This window comes from Chrysochloris asiatica, unplaced genomic scaffold (assembly GCF_000296735.1).
Source record: "Chrysochloris asiatica unplaced genomic scaffold, ChrAsi1.0 scaffold00004, whole genome shotgun sequence".
In the NCBI taxonomy this organism is placed as follows: Eukaryota; Metazoa; Chordata; class Mammalia; order Afrosoricida; family Chrysochloridae; genus Chrysochloris; species Chrysochloris asiatica.
Window position 1 is genome coordinate 6,218,161 of NW_006408522.1, and position 26,183 is coordinate 6,244,343.

The following is a 26,183-nucleotide window of genomic DNA, read 5'->3' on the forward strand; positions in this document are numbered from 1 at the left end:
GATGTTGTTGTTGTTGAGTGCCATCGAGTCGGGTCCGACCCATAGCGACCCTGTACAGGGTTTCCGAGGGTGTAAATCTTTACAGGAGTAGAAAGCCTCTTCTTTCTCCCGCGGAGCGGCTGGTAGTTTCGAACCGCTGACCTTAAGGTTCGCAGTCCGATTCGTAACCACTATGCATAGATAGATAGATATAGACAGACAGACCTGGTGTGGCATTGTAGGATAATGCCCTGAACCTAAAGGTCAGTTTGAACTGCAAGGTGGGCAGTTCAAACCCACCAGTTGCTCTTCAGAAACCCCAGACAGGGTCACTATGAGTCAAAACAGACTCAACGACACTTAACAACAACAAGATATATATATATATATCCCTTTCGTCCTCCCTTACACATTCAGCCTATGAGGGGGAAAAAAGTCTACCTTTTACTCCTGACCTTCTTGCTTTTTAAAATGTGCTTTTAGTCTTACACCTGGAGCCCCTTATCATGCTTCAAATCTTCCATGTCTTCCAAACCCATTGCTGCGGAGTCGATTCTGACTCATAGAGACCATACCTATTGTACAGAGCAGAACTAGCTCATAAGGGTTCCATGGCTATAACGTTCACAGAAGCAGACTGCCCTCATCTTCCTCTCTTGAAGCAACTGGTGGATTTGAACTACTGACCTTTTGGGTTGCCGGTTGAGTGTATAACCACTGTATCTTACCCACTCCAAAACCTGACAGTTGCTGAATCTCAGCTAAATTGCCACCCTGGAAAACGGTTCACATGGAAGGAGGACAAATCTGATTAATCTCAGCGATACATTATCCATAGTGTCTCGTGACTCAACTCAGCCTCATTCTACTTTAACTCTACAAAGCCAAGGACACTTGAGGCATCTTAGGTTGTCGCCACGCTTAGCCCACTGTTACGTCAGATTCCCTGCTGCCAGCCACTCCTGCTATCCAAATAAAATGTGCAGGAAACCAACCTTTCATTAGTCAATCCTAAAAAAGATGAGCGCTATTAGCTATTTGTAAACAAAGAAAAACTTGTGACTAGTGTGCACTGGACAATAGGTCGTTTATGTCTCAATGTTTAGTCAAGATGCTACGATGACTTGCCTAAGAGATTCAATGTTTATGAAACCATCAATATGTTATTAAGTAAATTATATGTATTAAATTATATTTATATATAAACATGTATTACTTGCCATGGGTAGCTAAGGAGCTATTTTCTCTCTGGTCAAGTCAGGATGTGGAAGAAACAGAAACTATAGAGGGAGTCTTAACCCAACAAATTTGCATAAAATGGCCCAAAGAAATACTCCTTTATTGATAGGAATGTAGAATCAGTGTCTCAGGAAAAAGACCTTGGGCACCAACCCCGCCCAGAAGCAACTTAGAAAATTTTTGCTTGAGTGAGCAGTTTCTAAGGGAGGGGTTCTGGTGCCAAGTCTTACTAATATCTGCAAGAAATATTTTACATCAAGCTAGATGTTTTTAAGGAGTCCTGGTGTGGTGCCCTTGATCTTAAAATCAGTTTGAACTTCAAGGTCGGCAGTTCAAATCCACCAGCTGCTCCTTGGAAACCCTATATAGGGTTACTAAGAACCAACTCGACGACACTTAACAACAGATGCTTTTATGCAGAGACCTGGTGTGGCGCTATAGGATAAGCACTGGACTGCTAATTGCAAAGCTGGCATTTCAAACCTACCAAGAACTCCAGGGTCACTAGGAGTCGAACCAACTAGACAGCATTTAACTACAACATATATTTTTACAATCTGTTTGGAAGGCATCCATTTTAACTACACTGTGAGTGTGACAGTAAATCTGTGTCTGAATGAAAGTTTGCAATCAACTCTTCAAACTAATCTTTGTAGCTCATGACATATGTATCCAACAGTAGCCAAGTCCCTGCCTCATTTAATCATGCCCTCTGGTACCCCAATTGAAGACAGGCCAATCAATGATTTTGTTGTAATTTCTTGCTTTATCCCTATATCTGTCCTTGTTTTGTGATCCTTTCTCTGGGGCTCACTAGTTTACATTTATATGAGCAAGTGATTTCCTCCATTCAAATGGTTTCTCTTCTATAATAAATTCTCTTGCTCTGTCATCTCGGCCACCCACATGCCACACAGACTACAGAAGACCCAGAAACTTAGGGAACACGTGCGCCACGACCAGACTGTATCAGCAAACACTGGAAGCCCCCAAGGAGGCTGGGATAATGCTGCTGCCATGCGCCACCACAGGATCGACGTCAACAAAGATCATCCAGGTTACTCTGGGAAGGTGGGCATAAGACATTACCACTTGGAGAAGAATCAGAGATTCTGCCCAACTGTCAACCTTGATAAATTGTGGACCTTGGTCAATGAGCAGGCAAGGGTAAATGCTGCCAAAAATAATCCTGGGGCTGCTCCCATCACCGATGTGTTGACAAAGTTCTAAGGAAGGGAAAACTCCCAAAGTAATCTGTCATTGTGAAGGCCAAATTCTTCAGCAGAAGCGGTGAGGGGAAGATGAAGGGGCTAGGGGTTAGAAGGGAGAATCATGTGTATGATTGGCTTGAAGCCACATGGAGGTTAATGAAATGTTAAATGCCTTCCCTTCATGGTCTGAGTGTAGGCTCTTTGGTGACAACTCTGAATCCTTACCTATGCAGCTAATGCTGAGCACTGCCAGCAACAGTACCCACCTAACAGGTCTTAGGAGTATGAGGGCATGTGTTTCCCTCCCCTCAGAAACTGTATGGCAGGGATATATTAGCACTTTGGAGGATTGGCCAATTGCCTAATATAACATTTATTTTCATTTTTAAACTGGAAATTATACCTGTTGATTATATATTATCTTCTAGTTAAAAAATATATATCCTCTTAAAAATTTCTTTTAAAAAAGTTTTGATTTTTTTCTCATCAACAGTCATAATAAAGTATTATTAGCAATTCTGCCCATGGTGAAGAAAACGTATTCTTAGAAATTTTACATTGGAGTTGTTATTAAGTGCTGTCAAGTTGATTCTGATTCATAGTGACCCTATAATAAGGCTTCTGAGGAGTGGCTGGTGAATTTAAACTGCTGATCTTGTAGCTAACACTGACCTTTCAGTACTGTACATTATTTCACAATGCCACACTGGTTGTTGTTGTTGTTATGTGCCGTGGAGTCAGTTCTGACTCATAGCGACCCCGTACAGGGTTTCCAAGGCTGTAAATCTTTACAGGAGCAGCTGATAATTTCGTACTGCTGACCCTGAAGTTAGCAGCCCGATTCGTAACCACTAAGCTATCAGAGCTCCTTTACCATCTGATAAACACACTTTCTGGTTTCTAGTAAATGCTACTGTATTACAATGTATCATATTAAATCTACTCCAAATATGTATGCTAAGGGAATCTCTTCAGTAAACCAACAGTTGAATCCTCTCTTGAGAGAGTTGTTGTTGTTGTTACGTGCCATGGAGTCAGTTCCGACCCATAGAGACCCTGTACAAGATTTCGGAGGCTATAAATCTTTACGGGAGCAGAAAGCCTCATCTTTCTCCCGCGGAGCAGCTGGTAGTTTCGAACCGCTGACCTTAAGGTTCGCAGCCCAATTCGTAACCACTACGCTACCAGAGAGAGTTGTTGTTGTTGTTAAGTGCCATCGAGTCGGGTCCGACCCATAGCGACCCTGTACACGGTTTCCGAGGGTATAAATCCTTACGGGAGTAGAAAGCCTCATCTTTCTCCCGCGGAGCAGCTGGTAGTTTCGAACCGCTGACCTTAAGGTTCGCAGCCCGATTCGTAACTACTACGCTACCAGAGAGAGTACAGGTATGAAAACAAGGCTCTTCTGCTACAGACTACTACAGGGCAATAGATTGTTGTTGTTCAGTACCATCCAGTTGGTTCTGACTCATAGAGACCCCATGTACATGAGACTGAAACCTTGCCCTGTCTTCCTCCATCCTCACAATCGTTGCTATGTTTAAGCCCATCGCTGCAGTCACTGTGTCTACCCATTTGTTAGAGGGTCTTCTGGTTTTTCACTGACCCTCTAACTTTACCATGCATTGAGCTGCTAGAGCTGCTAGTCCAACAATTCCAGCTTTCTAAACAAAGGGCAAAACTGAAATTCCATCTTCTGTTCAGTTAATCTTACATGAGGACTCTAGTAATATCCCATGTGGAGGATGGGCATTACAAATCCAACAGCCAGGATCTCCATAAAAGTCAGAAGCAAAAGAATTCACAAAATATAGGTGGGTCAATACAAGGCTTTGAGTGTTGCTTGGATACTAGATACCTAAGCACAAACGCCAGTATATAATAAGCCATCAAATATTTCTTTCTTACCTCTTCTACATTTGTACTGGATTTTGCACTTGTCTCCAAGAATTTAATCCCATAGTCAATTGCTAACTGAAAGGCAAAACATTAAAATTCAGTGAAAGCTTCTTAGACATATTTATATTTTCAAGGTCTCTGAAGTCTCCAAGGTAGAGTACCTAATCCAGAACACTCATGGTTTTAAAATTTCTTTACCTTCTCTTATTATGTTAGAAATTTAATCATATAATACACAGTTTAGTAATTTTTTAAAAAAGGCACAACTTCCACTTAAAATAGTTTTAAGTACTTTTTTCTTTTCTCTTGTGCTTTTAGCTCTAATATACTTACAAGAAAAACTATGGCACAGACAACCTCTCTACCATTAACTCCAGATTCTTCGGCCTCTTTCATCTACTTCCAAAGTGCAGTTCTCCAACAGTTACGATATTGATTTTAATATTCATTTAAAAAATAAATTGTTATATAAGCAGAAGCTTAAAAGATCAAAGTGTTCATTGCTTTGATTTCTATTGATTGAGACAGTTCATTGATAACATGAAGATGAAGTGAATATTTTTGTTTGCCAGCTATAATGAAAAACATGACGCATTTTCCACATATCACTATAAAAGGCCAGAGTAAAATTCCAACACTTAAAAAGTGAGCAAAATGAAGCCTCAAAGTCAATGTAGAAAATGTCATAGTAAATATATACATAAAATCAACGCTTGCTTTGCAGGGCACCAAATAGAAATGTGTCTGTCTATAAATGCCAATAATGGCATCCACAGCTTGATGAGTTACAAATCATTTATCCATAAACCAAAAGACAAAACCACTACCATAAGTAAATATGATTCACAGTGACGCTATATAGGGTTTCCAAGATTAAATCTTTAGGGGAGCAGACTGCTTTACCTTTCTCCTGAGGAGCAGATAATGGGTTTGAACCACTGACTTTGTGGTCAGCAGCCCAATGTTCAACCCATAGTGCCAAGATACTGACGTGCAACTAATGTATTCTTACAAATTCTTTAATAAAATAATGAATTGGAAAATTATTACTGTTGAAAACTCACCTATCCAATTACATTTTTCAAAGAAAATGAATTACTTTAAAACTGGGCATTTTTACACAGACATTAAAAGAAATAGCCTAGACTATTCTAAACTGCAGGAATCTTGAAAAGCACCAATTTGTATCTCTCATAAAACATTAGCAAATTCTTTAGGAATGAGTCATGCCCACACAGTATATGGTGTTGGACCTGGAATACTAATTCACACCATTCAACAAGTATAGATTGCATCTCTTTCTTCGTGACAATACTAAAGGACCAAAACATGGATATTTTAAAAACTTAGAGCAATAATTAAGCATTACCAAGAAAATAAATGCGACCTTTATATATGCAATTCAAATTTACCTTTTCCCCTCTTTCTTTTGATACTTGTCTTTTGTCATTCATATCACATTTGTTACCCAAGATCATTCTTTCAACATCTGAAGAGGCATGCTGCAGGGAGAAAACAGAATGTTATAAAAAGGTCTTGAGAGAAACCACAGTTATCCAATAGACAAATTCTAACCTGTCAGAAACACACGCAGACATTTAACAAGACCAATAATCTTTCACTCAACACTAGGACTGGAAAAGTTTAGAAGACAGGAGGAGGGGAGACGCTTCTGTATGAGAGCATTCACAGAGCCAATGCAACTTATTTTTTTTTGCAAACTATTTTGCAGAACTTCATTCTTGTGTCTCTTTTTGTACATGAACAAACAAATAAAATGCACGGTTATATAACGACAAAATATACAAACATATGTAAGGGTGGAAGAAGGAAAAATAAAACAAAACAAAACTCTGACCTTCCGTGACCCAAAGGCAAATTCTGGATTCTACACTATTGAAAAAATAAATTCCAGAGGGTAGCAGATATGTGTGCAAAGCTATCTCAGAGTCATCATTTCTTTCTGAAATGGCAAAGACCCAGAAGAATCGTAATGCCCATCCATCTGTTATGGGTTCACATTTTCAAATATCCAAGATGGAGGAAAGGTGGCAGGCACAAAATGTGAAATCGCCATGGTAAAAGATCTGTTTTTGCTAGGCCTGACAGACAGACAGAACCTGGGCATCCGAAGTTTTAGTCCTGGCCCTCCTTTTAAAAAAGGCTGTCTAAGTATATAGGCAGTTCCTTTCCTCTGGCCTTCATTTCCTCACGTGTAAAATAGAAAGTTGGATTAAATGATTTCTAAATTCTGGTCCAAGCTGAACATTCTGTGTGTTCACCCCACAGACAGGTGCAGGGCAGCCCCACAGGCAGAACAGGATAAAGCCCTCCAAGGCGATCCTCAAAGGAGAGGGCCTGCGCTGTCCAGACCCTACTTAGCTGTCTCAGGGAGATGAAAGCCCACTGCCATGGAGTCAATGCCCTCTCATGGGCCCCCTATAGGACAGAGCAGAACCGCTCCCTAGGGTTGCAGAGGCTGTTTATCTTTACAGGCGCAGACAGCCTCATCTTTCTCCTGAGGAAGGGCTTGGTGGGTTTGAACTGCTGACCTTGCGGCTAACAGCCCAACAGCGCCACTCGGACTCTGTCTCAGAGACACGACACGGAGGGAGCCTTTTTAGGAGAACCCAAGAGGACCCGTCTCCAGTATCATCATTCACTTTCCATAAATACCTCTTCGATGTTTCTTATCCAATTTTTAATATTGTCAAAGGACTTTTCATTTGTGATGTCATAGACCAGCATAATTCCCTATAAGAGAAAAACAGTCAGTAGTTTATATATTTAATATTAATATTAATGTCAATGTACTCCCCACTCCAAAACTCTTGTATTCATGTGTCCTCCCCAACCCTTTATAAAGAGGATTCACAATAAATTTGAAAAACACAGAGAATTAAATAAATAAATTCTTCCACTGTCTCACCATGTAAATAAATAAAAACTCTGCTAACATTTTCACTGTTAAACTTTAATGAAGTAGTGATTATGGTAAAGATGATACACCCGTTCTACCTGACCTCACAGGATAAGAATCAGCACCAACTGGCACCATGGGAGTGTTTAAGCTAAAGTAGAGGTAACATTGAGAGTAGGAGGTGGTCACATCCAGTGTGCACTTGTTTAATCCAAATAGAAAGTATCTCCCTTTATATTCTCCTAGTATGATTATACCATACTACCTTTAAAATGATTTTTTTTTTTAAATTTGGGCTGATCAAAATGTCATTATTTAGCTAAGTGAATCACAGACATTTAGGCTATAATGCATTGCCATACAAGTTTAGTGAAAGGCAGTCATATTTTTAAAGACCCCAGGTATGGTATTTCTGAAGGGTTCACCTTCCAATTGCTTCATCTAACACCTGTATGTTAACTATCACCAAATCTGTATCTCTACACAACACTTAAAGAACCCTGGTGACACAATGGTTAAGTGACTGGCTGCTAAACCTAAGGCCAGAGGTTCAAACCCACCAGCAGCTCCATGGGATAAAAGACCTAGCAATCTGCTCTCATAGACTCTAACCTAAGAAACCTTATGGGGCAGTTCCACTATAGGGTCACTAGGAATTGGCACACAACAGCAACAATAGACCTACTAAGTGCGACATCCACCATTCATCCATCCAACAAATATTTCGTGGGTACCCTACATTGTGCCATATTGTGGTTGGTATTACCAGCAGTGAACAAAATCAACAAGGTCCCATCCTCTGGTGGATGGGTAAAGAAGGAAAAAGACAATGAACCATAAGTAAACTATTATTTAATTAATCTAACCTGGAATGAGGTTTGAAGGCTAGAGTTGTCAGGGAAGGATCCCCTAAGAAAAGAGCATTAAAGCCAAGGCCCGGGGACTGAGGAGACATGAACTGGACAAAGGGGCTGTGGGTGAGGTGAAGAGGGAAAGCCCGCAATACTGGCACATAACAGAAGCATTACAAGTATTTTGCGGTCTATGAAAGCCCAGAGCCCACTGGAAAGAAAGTCAGTTTGGCAGGAGTGCACAGATCCAATGGAAGAAGGGCACAAGATGAAGCTAAAGAAGTAGGCAGAGGCCAGATGAGCCCTGGTAATGGTGGTGATGTGCCGTGGAGTTGGTTCTGACTCATAGTGACCCTGTACAGGGTTTCTGAGGCTGTAAATCTTTACAGGAGCAGAAAGCCTCATCTTTCTTTCATGGAACAGCTGGAAGTTCTGAACTGCTGACCCTGAGGTAAGCAGCCCGATTCGTAACCACTACACTACCAGAGCCCTAGATTCAACTAACTGGATATCAACACCTAACATATTCCCTGTCGTCACCACAAACTCAACTAAGTAAAACACGAGGTTGTCTTCCTTACCTCCAAACCTTCAAAAATTTTCTGAGCATACTGGTTTCATCAAAATTCAAGGTTTCAACTTGAATCTTAAATTTTGAATTTAGGACTTAGGCCTTATACTAGAGAACGTCTAGGCATTTCCCTTGTTGCTATGATCAGAATTGTAGAGCATGGAATCAGAAATACTCCTTGGTTCTCTCGGCACTTACCAACAATAATACAGAGATCCACTACACTAAGCTACTTATGAAGCCAATGTTATGTTCCAGGGGAGATGGGTAGTTGCCCCAGTTTTTCTACTAAGCCAGGTATATGCTCTCAGATGGACTTAACCATTCAAGTTGCAGTTTCCTACTCAGTAAAAGAAGGGGCTGGTGGATTTCAAGGCTGGACTTTCTAGGTTCTAAGTTGCCTATTTACCACTGTAGTCTTAGCACCACATAGAACCAGAACCAACAGGCACTATACATGGATTGACTGGATGAACCATTTTAGGATGTAAAATAACTAAGTGATGAAGTTATGAGAACATGGGTAAGGGCAGCATGTTGCACAGGACTGGGAAGTCAAGATTCCCCAGACTCTAGAACTCCAAGTCACAGATCACTTAGCTACTTCCTGATTAGTGGGCAGCATAAAAGCGAAGGAGACTCCACACATACGCGGTGGATGTTGTGAAGGTGGTAAGAGATAAGGGGTGATGTTGTTAAGGCTGAGTAACAAGGAGGAGGAGCAAGAAATAAATACTCAGCCACGGGGCTTGTGGTTTGCTAAGATATGGCATAAAGTCTTAATAAGAGGGAAAATCATAAAAATATATAATCACTACAGAATGCATGAAGGAATTCTAGAATACCAACAAGCTAATCGTCTGATCATTATTATGAAAACCAATGGCAGAGTATACAGTTACTAAACATTAAACCTACCAAAAAAAAGTCCCTTTAAATGTCTTGGTTTCATCTCAAGAAATCTATTTCCTCTCATTGCACTAGACTCTAGCTTGAATCATCTAATCCAGCCAGATGAATGTCCATGTTTTATTTTTACCTGAAGAATTATAAAACCCTCAAACCACACTCACCATGGCTCCTCTGTAGTATGCTGTGGTAATTGTTCGGAATCTTTCCTGGCCCGCTGTGTCCCTAAGATTTGAAACAAAAGAGAGAGTGGTTTTAGAAGTGATCCCCAGCATCACGGAGGGGAGGCTCTAAGCTATGTGAGAAACAATTCTGGTCTGCTCACAAGTGCACTGGTTGGGAGGGAAGGGGACTAGAACACAAAGAGAACCTGCTGTGTGTCTGCCATCTGGAGTTGGTGGTGGACCCCAGAGCCTGTCAGGGGATCACAGTGTCCTGGGTGAAGAAGTTGGACCTTAATGATATAAGCAGCAACCTGCTAGGAACTGGTAACCAGTGTGAGCTCAAATACACGTGGGAGGGCACAGGGAATCGTCTGAATTCTTGGACTCCCTGAGGTAGGGATAATCATTTTTATAAGTACTTAATGATTAAGACATTTTACTCTCTTGACTGGAAGTGTGATTTCTGCACAAAGCAAGCAATTGAGCTGGATTTACTACTGTGCGACTTCAGCTCGGTGGAGCACACTAACATGGGTCACCTCAGGAACCCGTAGGCTATGGAGCCCATGACTAAAGGGAGCGGAACATGCAATCCTTAGTGATGTCTCCAAAGACTTTGCACCTCAAAATTGTGTAACCCTTCCAGAGATACTTATTTTTGAGCTGATGGCATGCCATTAAAACATATTCTAAAAATCATAAAACTTCCTAATTACATTTATAGAAGCAATCCAATGAAAGGCAGTTAGAATTTCCTTGAAAACTGGGAACAACTAGTATTATTAAATTTGCCACTGACAGCCAGACCTAATCCACTATGTGGACAAACTAAAGTGTACTATTTTATTGCAAGGGAGAAAGGGGGATTTGCAGCAATGCACTAAAAATCGAATCTATCCCAAACCCAAACAAGAGATTAAGGACAAAGGGAAATACAGTGAACTGAACAAGATTCATCAATAAATGTTAACACTTATGTCTACTTTACAAAATCCGTGTACACGGTGTTTTCAGTCCCCACATGATGGGTCTCCCTAGTGTCCTCGTGCTGCATAGGAGGAGGCAAGCTCTGACACTAAACAGCTTATCACCTTGGATGAGACTTCTACATCCTAAGTCTCAGCTGTTCAACACACAGCCAAGACTCATACCAAAGTCCTCTTCTCCTGTCATTCCCTCACTGAGAGGATTACATACACCGGCATTTGTTTAATATACAGAAAACACATCGTGGGGAAAACAAGAGGCCAAGCACCTTTGAGCAGATGAACAGTATTTTCTCGATTTGAACACACTACTGATCTAGAACAACCTTTGTGACAAGGGTGGAGGAGAAACCCTACCAACGCTAAAGAGAAGTCACGAAGACTAAATGGACACTATTTTGTTGCAAGGGCAATAATGGGTAGTGCCATGATGTTCTGGCCGCTCTATATTAAGTTCTAACTACCTCATCATCCACAGGCACCTACAAACACTAAAAAAACACGTTTTTCGTGTTGCTATGATCAGAATTATCGAGCATGGAATCAAAAATACTCCTTGGCTCCCTTGGCAATAATGCAGAGATCCACTACACTAAGCTACCTATGAAACTGATGTTATGTCCCAGGGAAGATGAGTAGTTTGCCCCAGTTTTACTACTACAACAGGTAGATGCTCTCAGTCTAAGTTCCAGTTTCCTACTCTGTAAAAGAAAGGGCTGGTGGATTTCAATATAATGTTCAAATTCAATGCCAGTTCTGAGAAGCAAATAGGAACAGGGATCTAAAGGAAAAGCAATAGGTACATTTAGCCCTGCCGCTTTCTTACTTGGTGCTATCCTAAATGTCTAAACTGTCTACTGCTGTCAGCATTACATAGGAGATCAGCAAACATCACCAAAATCCCTTCTCTTGATCCCAAACCTTATTGCCTCATGCCAGGCACTATACTGGAAATAATTCAACCAGCTTTGGTTTCTCTTTCTATGAAGTTAAAAAATCTGAGAGATTCTGAGTTCAAGCTAAAAATGTTCAACTTGAAAATTTAGAAAAACCTAATTTATTAACTGGAGTTTGACAAATTCTTCTGGAATTTACCAGTCACAGGAGATCTTTGGCTTTGCATATTACAGCACTCAAGATGGGAGACAGGACTTTTTCTCCTCATTTCTTTACTTAATGAGATTAAGTCCCCACCCCCATGGGGTGGGGAACTCAAATGCCATCAATCCAACTAATAAACTTTTAAATAAGGACAAGCAGGCCCAGAGAAAGGAAGCATATAGCCCAAGTCACATCAATTTAGAGGCAGTCAAGACTAAAGTCCTGATATGGCACTGTAGGATAGCACTGTGAAGAGCTAACCGCAAGGTAGGCCGTTCAAACCCACCAGCCACACAGTGCCCCTGTATACGAAACCCTATACAGGGTCACTATGAGTCAAAATCAACTCTACAGCACACAACAACAGGACTGAAACCTACATCTAGCACTTCCTGTTCAGGATTCCAGGACTTGCCCACTTAGCCTTCTCTGATCTCAGCGGTAACAGCTATGATACAGCAACTTATACTCTTCAGAGTTTTGTTTCATTCTCTATATAATGAAGAGTTTTGGATGAATGTGAGTTCAGATCTCTGAGGCCATTCTTCACATTCCCACTTTTGGTAGGCTACCTTGAAGAGATGCTCATACTTACCCATTTCCTCTGTGGTTCTGACTTTAGAGAAAAGATGCTTTAGTAACCACAGAATGCCTCTAAATCTTTCACAATTCACATTTCAATTCCCACTTCCCTGCTGAGGGAGATGCTGTGTGTGTGTGTTTACTTACCATATCTGAAGCTTAATTTTCTTTCCATCTAGTTCTATCGTTCTGATTTTAAAATCAATTCCTGCCAGAAAAACAAAGAAAGAAATGCTAAGTTTCTTCAACTATAATCCAAGTCCTCTGAGGAGAAGGACAAAGATTTCCATTGAGGGGGAAAAAAAAACCAAAACAACAACAACTCTCCAACGCACTGGAAAATGTGAACAGAGAGGGTGTGAGCGGTATGTTTCCTCTGAATTCAGGCTGAAGAAAGGAATGCTAATTACTCTGCAAAGAATTCCCACACATGTTAAATACAGCGTATTATATGCCTCATTATTTTGACACAAATGGATCACATCCCTCAAAATTATATAATTTGAATGGATTGAGAATATGCTATATTTTCCACTTCCTGAAAGACAAATAAACAATGTTTCCCACCCCACCCCACTCTCTTCTACCATTCCCTAAAGAAGGCCGTGGGACTTCTTTAAAATGTCTTCCTCTATCTCTTTCCACTGTAAAAATCACCTATTTTGACAGGGCAGAGGGAAAGTATAATTAGTTTACACAGCAAGTATTCAATGTGACATGGCTTCAAAAAGTTTGTGGAAAGATTGAATTAAAAATAATGGATTTTTTTCTGCAAATTTTTTAAAGCCCCCTTCCTATATGAGTTAATAGATGTTTCCCACAACTTACTGGCTAGAGCTAAAGTAGCCACAATGGTTTTTTTTTTTTTTTAGCCCTGGCTGCATGTTAAGAATTACCTAGAGAACTTCTGAAAAGTACGGCTGTGTTTTAAAAGTCTGCCTTTCCTCAAAAATCTGAGATTCTGATTTAATAAAACAGAGGTGAGGCCTAAGCACCAGTCATTTTAAAAGCTCCCCAAGTGATTCTAACCTGCAGCCAGAGCTGAGAACCGAATGTTCAACATGATCTGACAGGTAGCATATGTGAAAATCATTGGGGCTCTGGCACGTCAAACATTTGACCCCTCCCTCACCTACTTCTCCTCACCCCCATCCAGTGGTAGCCCAAACCTTATTTAGCAGATTTTTACTACAACGAACTACAGTGCCCTTTACAAATACCATCGTGTAGCTGTTCAACAATAAACTGCTCTCTTTCTAAGGGGACCAGTCAGTGAATACAACTTTGTTGCAATTTGCTAAATCTTCATCATCAGCTTTTAGATTTTTATGTTCTTCTACATTCTCTATGCAGAATCCCTTAAAGTGGCTCCCAAGACACTTGATAATAAATAAGACAATAAAACTTGATAATTATGTATCCTCTAAACTGACCCAAAAATTAACTGTAGGGTTTTGTTGTTACTATGATGTTTCTACATAGAAATATTGAGAACAGCTGAAAAAGGCTGTTCTTGGCTCCAGCTGTAACTTGTATAATGCTTAGGCTTAAACGGTTTGCATTTTTTGGTTCTTCTCTGTGGGGTATTTTCCCCTCAGGGAACCTTGTCAGATACTCCAGTGAATCCTGAAATAGACAACAATTACACCTGAGCTAATACAGCCGAACAGCTTCCCAATCATTCTTTTCCCTCACTAATAACCATGTACCGTTAAATATAATCTGATACACAATATCCCCAGGTTATCTGGCCCATATTTCCCCTCCAGAACCGCAGAGTCTGCAGTGGCAGAGGCAAAACTTAGCAATACAGTAAGACTGTTATTGTTAGCATCAAGTTGCCCCGTCTACCCCACCCCTGCAAATCCACTGTTGTCATCATTCATTAAGACTTTAATACACGTTAGTAGGAATACAAAATGGTATAGAAGCTATGGAAACCAGTCTGAGTTCCTTAAAAAAACTAAGCATAGAATTATATGACCAGAAATTTGTGGTGCTGTGGGCTAATGTGCTGAACTGCAAAGTTGGTTTGAACCGACTTGATGGCACGTAAACATGCATAACCTAACGTATATCCCAAAGCCTTGAAAGCAGGACTCACACACATGTACACCACTGTTGACACAGCCAAAAGGTAAAAAGTGTCCATCAACACATGAATGGACATAAAAATGTGCATATATACGAGGGGGCTTCTAAAAGTTAATGGAATTAAAAGATAATTAATTTTGCCAAAAGTTTTTTGAAGTACCTTCTTCCTACACTGAAGTAGATCATTCATCCATAAAAGAGAAATAAAATTCTGCTACATTCCATAATATGGAAGAACCTTGAAAACATGCCGAGTTGAACAATTAGACACAAAAGATCAACTATTTAATGAGTCCCACTTACATGACTACACAAAGACTGAAATACTAAAGTTTCTTAGTGGTTTTGGGGGCAGGAGAAGGGGTGGGTGGTAACTACTATTGTTTACAGGATCGAGTTTTCATGAAGGGTGATGAAAACAGTTGGAAACAGAGGAGATGGTAGTACAACTTGTTGAATGTGACTAATGTCACTGAATTGTACATTTAAGACTGGCTGAAACAATTTTGCCACAATAAAACTAGTTAATACACATTGATGTTGTGATTTGTCTTTTTTTAGAACTCCAAATCCAGTGTCATACAGACCCTAGGGATCTGCTTCAAGCATCAAGAACATGCTCCAAACCTGACAGACACTCAATAAATCGTTTATTGCTATGAATATTTTCTTGAAAATTCATGATTTTCAAAAGATCTACTTTGTATTTGAGAATAACTTACTCAGAAATTTAATGTCCCACATTTCATCTTTTAATGGAAAAATGGAATTAAGTGAAAATGGAATTTTTCAATGAACATTCTGAAGCTGACTTATACAATAAAACCTATGAAAGCCGAACCTATGTAGGTGGAAACCTCGCAGAGGAGAAAACTCAGATCTTTTCCTTTAAAATAAGCAACAGAAAAGTTGTAAGACGGCATTCTGTTAAAGGCAGGAAAACTTGCAAGACCTGGAAAACAAGCCCGTACCATTAAGTTCTGACTCTCACAGGTTTCATGGTAGTTCAGTTTTCATTTAAAATAAAATATGATGTATATCAATATGGCAGTTAATACTTATTCTGGTTTGTTAAGATTGTAACTCCTGTTTTTTCAAGTTGGGTTTTTCTGCCTATGGATAGAGTACTAGACAACTTTACCCTCTTCACCCACTTGTTGCTGGTGTTATTAGGTGTCACCAACTCAATTCTGATTCACAGTGACCCTACGCACAATAAACGAAACACAGTCCAGTGTTGCACCATTCACACAATCACGATGTTTGAGCTCACTGCTGCAATCACCATGTCAATCCACTTTGCTGAGGGGCTTCCTCTTTTTTGATGACCCTCTAGTTTACCAAGCATGATGTCTTTTTCCAAGAACTGGCCCCTTCAAGTAATATGTCCAAAATCCACGAGCGTTCTGGCTGTATTTCTTCCATGCAAATTTGTTCTTCTGGCAGTGAATGGTACTTTCAATATTCTTCTCCAATAGGCATAACTTCTTCTCCAGTCTTCCTTATTTACTGTCCAGCTTTCACATGCCTATGTAAAAGGCGAGTAAAAATACCACGATTTGGGTTAGGTGCACCTTAGTCCTCAAAGTGACATCTTTGCTCTTCAAACTTTAAAGAGGTCTTGTGCAGCACATCGGCCCAATGCAATATGTGGTGTGATTTTTTTATTTCTACTTCCATGAGGATTGACTGTGGATCCAAGTAAAATGAAATCCTTAACAACTTCAATCTTTTCTCCATTCATCATGTTTACTGGTTGGTTTAGTTGTGAGGATTTTTGTTTTCTTTACATTGAGTTGTAATCCACACTAAAGGCTATATATTTTGATCTTCAACAGCAAGTACTTCATATCTTCATTTTCCACAAGCAAGGCTGTGTTATCTACATATCAGAGGTTGCTAATGAGTCTTCCCCCAATCCTGATGTTGTGTTCTTCTTCATATAGTCCCGTTTCCCACAGTATGTGCTCAGCATGAATTCAGTATTCCCAAGCTGAATACGCATGGTGCAAGTCATTCTGAGGCTTCCGTAAAGTCTCACTTAATCTCCATTCATTTAAAACATTTAGGAAACTTTCTACTGAGCCAGCTTTTTGTTTTTTGCATTTGTTAAAAGTTATCTGGGAAAGTTCTACCATTATCTGTCACAGGTAACCATCTTTCAATATTCAAAGATTTTCAGTGTTTTTAAGAGTTGTACACTTCAGCTTCTGTTTTTTGTTGCTGTCAAGATCAAGTTGGCTGAAAAATACTATAGAAAGAGAACACAATCACATTACCATATGAAAAAAAGCAGCCTGGGATTTAAAATTCTGAACATGTTAAGGAAGTAAGAGTTTCACTAAAAATGGAAATCAGTCTTTACTATTATTGAACAAGGCAGAGAGTCAAGAGGACTAGATTCTACATTGAGTTCTGGATTGTAGGACACTTAACTGCTCTTGCTCTGCACCTCTAGATCCTTATTCAAAAGACGGCGGCAATAATATACACCGATGCTTTCGATTGTGTGTATCATGACAAACTATGGACACCACCGCAAAGAATGACATTCCCGAACACTTAATTGTGCTCATGAGGAACCTGTAGACAAGGAGCAGTAGTTCAAACAGAACAAAGGGATACTGAACAGTTTAAAATCAGGAAAGATGTGTGCCAGGGTTGTGTCCTTTCACCGTGTTTACTTTATCTGTATGCAGGGCAAATCATCTGAAAAGATGGATTATGTGAAGAAGAACGTGACATCAGGGTTGGAGGAAGACTCATTAACAACCTGCGATATGCAGATGATACAACCTTGATTGCTGGAACTGAAGAGGACTTGAAATACTTACTGATGACGATCAAAGACCATAACCTTTGGTATGGGTTGTACCTCAATGTAAAGAAAACAAAAATCCTCACCACTGGACCAATAAATAATATTGTGATAAATGGAGAAAAGACTGAAATTGTCAAAAACTTCATTTCTCTTGGATCTACAATCAACACTCAGATTGGGCAATGTTTCATTTGGTTGTGCATTGGGTGGCTATGAGTCGGTACTGACTTGATGGCACCTAACAACAACAACAATAAACAGTCATGGAATCAGCAGTCAAGAAATCAAATGATGTACTGCATTAAGCAAATCTGCTGCACCAAGACTTCTTTAAAGTGTTCAAGAGCAAAGATCATCAGTTTGAGGACTAAGGAGCGCCTGGCCAAGTTACGGTACTTTCAAAAGTATTGCTTCATATGCATGTGAAAGTCAGGCAATGGATAAGGAAGATCACAGAAGAATCGAAGCATTTGAATTATGGTGTTGGAAGAGAATACTGAAAGTATTAAGGGCTGCCAGAAGAATGAACAAATCTGTGCTGGAAGAAATACAACCAGAATGCTCCTTATAAGCCAGAATGGTGAGTCTTCATCTCTCATACTTCAGATATGCCATCAGGAGGGTCCAGTCCCTGGTGAAGGACATCATTCTTGGTAAAGAGGAGGGTCAGCAAAAAAGAAAACTTCTAAAGACATGGAATGACGCAGTTGCAGCAGCAATAGGCTCAAGCATAACAATTCTGAGGATGGCCCAGGACCAGACAGTAATTCATTCTGTTTTGCATAAGATTGCTGTGAAGCAATTCGATGACACATAATAACATTAGTGCATGTACTCATACAACCAGCTGTTGAGAGGGTCTTCTTAGATAACTTAGATAACGTATGTGGGATGTGCTTTGGGGCTCTGAAATTCCACAGGAGTTTAATAGCTTACTTATTCAGTTTCTATTATCCAACCACTCTTGTCCATTGGTATACAGATTATGGTAATAGCTTCCCAGGAGGCTGTGCCAACATCTTGCCCTGGTCTAATTCCGCTACATACCACTGCTACAAGAGCTTTCAATGACCCCTGTGGTAATGGTACTGCACTATTTAAGAAGTTGTGGGTCTAATTTCTTCAGCCTGCCAATACAAGTCTTTCCAGGCACATTTGTCTCATGATACTGCGTCAGCCATGTTCCCTCAGTGCTACTCTCAACATAGCCCTTTGGTTTCTTAGTGGGTTCATCTCCTCTCAATTGTGTGCACAGCCCCTCCCCCCCCGCCCCCAGACTACGTCCTTCTCTGAGGATGCCACCCCACCCTCACAATTCTCTCTCCCTTGTTACTGTTGCTCTTTCTCCAGGGCTGTGTTCATCCCTGCTCCAGGCCTGGCTCAGACCAGGGTGCCAGTAACATGTTCTTGTTATTGTTAGGTGCCAGCAAGTCAACTTAAACTCACAGTGACTCCACGTGACAGAGCAGAATGTTCCTCTACAGCTTTCTAGGTTATGAAGAGCAAGCAGCTCAACAGGTCTTTGCTCCTGATGAGCTGCTGTATGGGTTTCAGCTGCCAACTTTACAGTTAGCAGCCAAGCACCTGACTGTCGCACCACCAGGGCTCCTTGCTATTAACATATTGCCCTAGAACTGCTATCAAATCAAGGCTCTCTTTGCTAGTCAAACGTACCGCTAGCAAGTCGATTCTGACTCATAGCAACTATTGTTGGTGGTGGTGTTAAGTGCTGTCGAGTCGAGTTCCGACTCATAGTAACCCTGTATAGGGTTTCCAAGGAGCAGCTGGTGAGCTTGAACCACTAAAACTGACTGCAGTCCAGCACATTAGCCCACAGTGCCACACCAGAGCTCCAATAAATCAACTAGAAGAGCATAATGATATCAGTTAGTAGCTTTCCGCTGTAAATGTTAGAAACTCACACTAGTTTACACATTAAGTAAATGTACCAACCCAAGTAACAAACCCAGTCATGAGGCTGGGCTTCAGGGTTTTTAGGGCATTTTTTAGGGCATTTTCTTTGCACTTCCCTTGACTCTGCCTTCCTGAGACTGTTACTTTCATTCTATGACTGAGAGGTCCTGACCACAACAGCAGAATTGTGAAGAGAAGGGTCCTCTTTCCCTATGGCTCTCTTAAAAGTGAGGACACATTTCCCTCAGAGCCTCTAGAAATCCTTCCTCCCTCATGTCTTATGGGTCTGAATTGGTTCCTGAGGTATTTCTGGACTTAAAATGACAGCGATGTCATGTTCTGACAAGCTAAAGCTGAGTTTCTGAATCAATCCCTGCCATGGAGATTAACAGGTTAAGATTAATCACATGGGATTAACTTTAACCTATCCCTAAATCACAATTTAATCAAGGCCCAACCCTAGAGCTCTGGTAGCGTAGTGGTTACGAATCGGGCTGCGAACCTTAAGGTCAGGAGCTTGAAACTACCAGTTGTTCCGTGGGAGAAAGATGAGGCTTTCTGCTTCTGTAAAGATTTACAGCCTTGGAAACCCTGTACAGGGTCGCTGTGAGTCGGAACCGACTCCATGGCACATAACCAACCAGCCGACCCTAGAGCTGGGTCACTCCCTGATCTACGATGTTGTTGAGTGCCGTCGAGTTGGTTCCAACCCACAGCAACCCTGTATAGGGTTTCCGAGGAGCAGCTGGTAAACTTGAACCGCTCTACATTAGACAATGGAAAATATGTCACAGTCAGTCATAATATCCCTAATAATAATACTCAAATGTGTCTCATTAACAACATTTTATATTCACGGCTATAGGAAATGAAAAATCTTAACAGCTATCAATCTTAGCCTGCTATGAATGTTATTAACTTTAGGGATAACCTGTAGTACTTCTCTGAAGGTAATTTTGTCTGGTGTTCTGTCAAGAACCAGAAAATAAGAAAACAGAAAGGAAAATGAACCATCTAAGTAGCTGCTATATCTTTGTGCTAATCCATAAATTCACAAACAGGACCATTCCCAGGCCCACAATTTCAACATCTCCTCGCCCTAAAGGATTAGACACTGCAAAGGAAGAGGGAGCCATCATCTCACAGCCCAACATCTCACTTCAGGAAGCAAGATGCCAAAGTTGCTTCCATGTGATTTGACTGTGACCCAACTAATGTTTTTTAAATGGTTTTAAAGTACTATTTATCTAGTTATTAAAAGAGGAAATGTAAATTGAAAACATACACACACACATACTTATTTTGCTATTAAGAAGTGTTGTCAAGTAGACTCCAACTCATAGTGACTCCTTTATAGGGTTTCTGAGCAGCAGCTGATATGTTTGAACCAACAACCTTGTGGTTAGTAGTCCAGTGCTTCTCCTACAGAGTCACACCAGGACACCATATATATAATACATATATATATATATAATACATATATATATGGCTACAAAAAGTTAATGAAAAAATTCCATTACTTTTTAATTCCATTTTTTCTACAACCTTTTTTGAAGCCCATATGTATTTTTCTGTCAAGAACCAGAAAATAAGAAAGTGTATATTTTGTTATATAATATTTATGTTGTTGTTGTTAAGTGCCATTGAGTTGCTTCCTATTCATAGTTCCCAGGAGCAACTGATGAAATTTGAATCACCGACCTTGTGGTTCAAACTGACCTCACCGAGGATCCTGTGCTTTATCCTACAGCGCCACATCAGGACTCATTTTATATAATACAATATATATATTATGAGTATATTATATATATATAGTTGTTGCTGTTGTTAAGTGCCTTCGAGTCAGTTCCAACCCATAGCAACCCTGTACAGTGTTTCCGAGGAGCAGCTGATGAGCCTGAACTGTTGACTTTGCGGTTCAAATCTATATACTCATTATGTAATATATATATATATATAAAACCAACTTGAGGAGATATATATATCTCCTCAAGTTGATTCTCATGCTAAAAGGGTGCTCATAATCAATATAGATAAGGAGGCAGAAAAGCAAGTACGAAAAAGAATCATAGAATTCTAGATCCGGAAAACCTTAAGAAAATTATATAGTCCAGGGTTTCCTTTGTGAACTATAGACCCTAATTAACAAAGACCAACACAAAAAATGATTGAAATACAATTCTGGCATTTAAACATCAGGCCTTTCCAACGAGACAAGTACCAGAATATCATCTGTTCTTAAGCGTCACAGCAAAATACTGGCAACAAATGACTTCGATATATGATGGGGCTGCAAAAACTTCATGGAAAAATGGAATGAAGAGATAATGGAATTTTTTCACGAATTTTTTGAAGCCTCCTTATATAATGGAATCCCCCCCCCCAGAGGAAAATGGAGAAGGGGTTAGGGAGAGGCTTCAAAACTCTATAATTTATTACTTCTAAAACTAAGTGGTAGGTACATCAATGAGGGAATTTTCTGTATTAACTATACTTTTTTGTATGCCTGAAGTTTGTCATATTTTTTAAAAAGTAAGGTTTGTTATTGTTTGCCAACTCATAGCGACCTTATAGGATGGAGTGAATGTGCCCCAGAGCGTTTCTTACGCTGTAATCTCTACGGGAGTCCTGGTCTGGCACTGTGGGCTACTGCATCAGACTGCAAAGCTGTTTGAACTGCAAGGTCGGTGGTTCAAGCTCACCGGCTGCTCCCTGGAAACTCAATACAGGGTTGTTACGGGTCGAATCGACTCCACGGCACTTAACAACAATCTCTATGGGAGCAGATTGCTCAGTCCTTTTTTTTTTAACCTCTGGAGGAGCTGCTGGTGGTTTCTAACCACTGCCCTTTTGGTTAGAAGGCAACTGCTGTACTAGCAGAGCCTGGGTGTTTCCCTAATCCTAAAAAGCAGCTGCATTAGCTATTTTATTCATGGCAGTAGAAAAACCAAACTAAATTTGAGATGGAAAGCACATTGGCAGATTAAGTTGGAGGAAAAGCAGACAAGCCCCACCCCTCCCCTTGTTGATCAAGTTCTCAAAGTGAGAGGGCAGATCAGCAGATGGTAGTAATAAGTAGCACTGAGCCTAACTTCAACAGGGGATTCTGGGAACCCCACTGCAAGGAAAAGGACCTTCTGTCTGGGGCAAGATCACTTTGTTGGGAGGGGTGCTTAGGCAGGTGGGCCAAAAGGTTCTGATTTTTCATTCTAATGAGAGAAAGGAAAGACCGTCGGGGCTGCCTCTGCCCTCCCCCTTTAATGTGAAGGCAAAGTGGTTCTTGAGGCCTATGCATTGTCCAGGGAGGCCCATGGGGCACAAGAGATGGCAGAAATAGGAGTGAGTCTCTAGTAAGAAATTAAGTGAGCACTTGCCCAGAAAACTGCTTATCAGATATTTCTCAGAAACCAAGTGGCGTAGTTGAAGACAGCTGGAGGGAAGGGCTTGGCCAGCAGAACACAGGGCAGGAAACTGGACTTGGCCCAAACCCACAGTTGACAGAACTAAACAGGGAAAGGGAACTTGGAATGAACAGTATTGGGCCACCTTTCATGAACTAGACAAAGTCGAATGCAATTGAACATGGAAAGGGAACAAGACTAACAAACTTCTACAAGAAGGCCAAGTGGTCCACTGATATTACAACTTAACCTTTTCTGTTTGGAGAGAATAGGGAGTTTGACCCTGGGTTTGTGAACGGGTGAAAGGATACCAAGGAGTGTGGGAAAGAGGCAGAGAGGGCCTTTCCCTGGACTTCAGCACTCTCTCTCTCTAGGGCCAGCCAATTCTCCTGACCTTCAGCATAAGCTGTGATTTGATGCATTTTTTGTCCTGTGGGTGTTGCAGAGCTCACTCACATAGCCTCTTGTCTATCTGGGCTGCTCCCAGAAACATCAGGGGTGAGAAACAGCAGGTACCTTCAACTGAGGGTTCCGAAGAAGTTCTTAAACAGTTCAATTTGACTATAGTTAAGAGAGCCATTTACAAACACAAACACACACATACAAAACAACCAGACTTCCGGGTCATTCAGTCTTCCAATGAGTGACAACAATGTAGGATTTCAATGCTGGATTCATTCACAATGTTGCACATCAACAGAGACAGAAGTATGGGTTATCATCCCTTTTGACCCACTTTAAGAAGCAGAAGTTTATTGACACGGTGCTGTTACAATGGAGAAAAAATGTACTTGGTTTCAAAAGAACACTGGGAACAACATCTGTGACTGTAGGCTATCCGAATATGAGGAAAGTGGTTTGTCTATTTACATTTCAGACATCTTCCAGAAATAGACAAAAAGTTTCCCAAATACTGAAATCCACTTTAAAGAAATGTTACATTCATTTTCTTACTCGAGATTTGTATTACTGATAATGAAGACACAGTGTAGATACTGCCAGTTCTGGAACTCTCTTTGCGGACCAGATTTTGTTGATGCTTTTTTGGTGGATTTTTATACTTGGAGATTAGTGAAATTATAGAGTAGGTGGTTTAAGGATAATTGGTTGAGATGTCTAATTAGAAAAATGATTACTGAAATAGAAAAAAGTATGAGCCATAAACTAAAGGTTTAAAATTTTTTCCCAAAAAATAGAAATGACTCAAGAGAAAATGTGTAAAAGTAGAAAAGCTACTTAGATTAAAAGAGAAAAGCTCCAAATACTGTTCTTTTATAATTAAACACTCTATATGTTCATAAAAGCATATTTGTGCCAAGTACCAATTCATGTTGCTGCATATGTTTAGAATTGATTACTTTTGTTTTTATTAAAACTTACAATCTGTCATTTTATTTGAAAATGACAAAGTAGAAAGCACACGAAATGTAAATTTAGAGAACATTTTAACAACAGTTGGAAATGATCATTGGGTAGCCGAATATATTTACATTTTGTTGTTAAGTGCTGTCTAGTTGGTTTCGACTCATAGTGACCCTGTAGAGGGTTTCTGAGGAGCAGTTGTTGTTGTTACGTGCCGTGGAGTCGGTTCCGACTCATAGTGACCCTGTACAGGGTTTCCGAGGCTGTAAATCTTTACAGGAGCAGACCGCCTCATCTTTCTCCCGCGGAGGAGCTAGTAGTTTCGATCTGCTGACCTTGCGGTTCACAGCCCGATTCGTAACCACTACGCTACCAGAGCTCCTTGAGGAGCAGTTAGTGGGTCTGAATCATCACCTTGTGGTTCAAATGGACCTTGAGGTCCAGTGCTTGTCCTATAGCCCCACATCAGGACTCCTAGTTTTGTCAAATCCAACAGAACAAAGAAGAGAGTCTGTCCTTAGGTGGACTAATAATCTGCAAATATAACTTGTCCTGAAAAAGGACATGTGATTTATTAAATAGAACACGGACTAAAAACATATACTAAAAGCTGTAAATTACTGTTTTTGTTAAGTGTCATCGAGTCAGTTCTGACTCACAGGGACCCAGTGTAAGGTTTCCAATGAGCGACTGGTGGGTTTGAGCTGCCGAACAAGATTAGCAGCTCAGTGCTTATCCTATAGCACCACACCAGGATTCCATCATAGAAGTGGTAAATTAAACCTCATTCTGGGTAGCAGTCAGGCTGCTAACCTCAAGGTCAGCAGTTCGAAAGTACCAGCCATTCCGTGGAAGAAAGTTGAGGCTTTCTGCTCCTGTAAAGAAAGCCTATACAGGGTCACTATGAGTCGGAACCAACTCCACGGCACACCACCACCACATCATAAATCAACAGTGACATACACTGCTACTTCATGTTGAAAAAGCAGCACTATATTTTAGCGCTGTTTTCAAGTTTTCTACTTACTACTGAATTAAATTAAATTCTTGGTATTCTTTGTAGAACAGCTATACCCATAAAATCTAATCATACCAACAAAAGACAAGTAACTCATTAAATAATCCTAGAAATTAGGGAGGACTTCCTAAATTTTCCGTGAGCTGTACATATCTGCATGACAAATGCAAATTACAGTTTTAAGAATAATGTTAAATAATGTCTTTGAGAAGTTTTCTAGATTAAAGTAGTTGAGAAATTTTCTAGATTAAAATTGGAGTCCTGGTGTGGTGCTGTAGGATAAGCAACTGCACTGCTAATCACAAGGTCACCAGTTCAAACCCACCACCTGTTCCTTGGAAACTCCATTGTTGTTGCCAAGTGCCTTGGAGTCACAGACACCCTGTATAGGGTTTCCAAGGAGTGGATAGTGAGTTTGAACCACCAAACCTTGCTATTCAAACCAATTTTGCAGTTGAGTGCTTATCTTATAGCACCACACCCAGATAGGGTTGTTATGAGTCAAAACCTACTGGACAGCATATAACAACAACAACAACAACAACAATTAAAATATAATTATCTAATTAACCCGCAAATGTCTTTGAGAAATAACAGGACATGTTGCAAATGCTAACCACTAAAATATAACCATATGGTGAACACAAATAAAAGGTTTCTAAATGCCAAAACTACCAATATGTCGAGAGAAAAACAGAAATAGCAAACAACGTGTAATGACACAGCTACAACAACACAAATAAGTGTGCAGAAACACCTATAAAGGCTGAGAATTGCAAATCTCATTAAGGAACCAGCATTCAAGTCCCCATTTCAGAGTGGCCAAATGAATACATGACAAGTCCCTTTTGCAAACCTTGCACTTTCAAGAGGAAATGTGTTATAAGTGTTACTCAATCTGGAAGTAGCAATGTGCTAGAAGATGTGAACTGGAGAAATTCTCAAGGAGCAGATGCTTTACCTTTAATAAAATCTCTTTCCATAAAGGGTCTGAGATGTGATCTAAACTTTCTTGAAGAATCAAAGCTTGAACACTTCTAAGATTTCCATCCCTTTCTCCATTCTTAATTCACAACCATCTCAAAACCCAAACTGCTCCAAAAAAAACCAGTTGCATCCACTGTCTCTGAGAAACTGTACCTTTTGCAACAGAAAACTTGG

General features: G+C 40.3%; 1 protein-coding gene across 1 annotated transcript in view; it reads right to left on the reverse strand.

The window, feature by feature from the left end:
• The window catches only part of RAB8B (RAB8B, member RAS oncogene family), an 89,156-nt gene that overhangs the window by 4,005 nt on the left and 58,968 nt on the right, over positions 1-26,183 (reverse strand). Inside the window, exons 2-6 of the mRNA XM_006831560.1 lie at positions 12,560-12,620; positions 9,744-9,804; positions 7,005-7,082; positions 5,741-5,830; positions 4,338-4,403 (exon numbers count right to left, since the gene is read on the reverse strand). Coding sequence (XP_006831623.1) covers positions 4,338-4,403; positions 5,741-5,830; positions 7,005-7,082; positions 9,744-9,804; positions 12,560-12,620 — 356 coding nt within the window. The remainder of the gene's footprint in view (positions 1-4,337; positions 4,404-5,740; positions 5,831-7,004; positions 7,083-9,743; positions 9,805-12,559; positions 12,621-26,183) is intronic.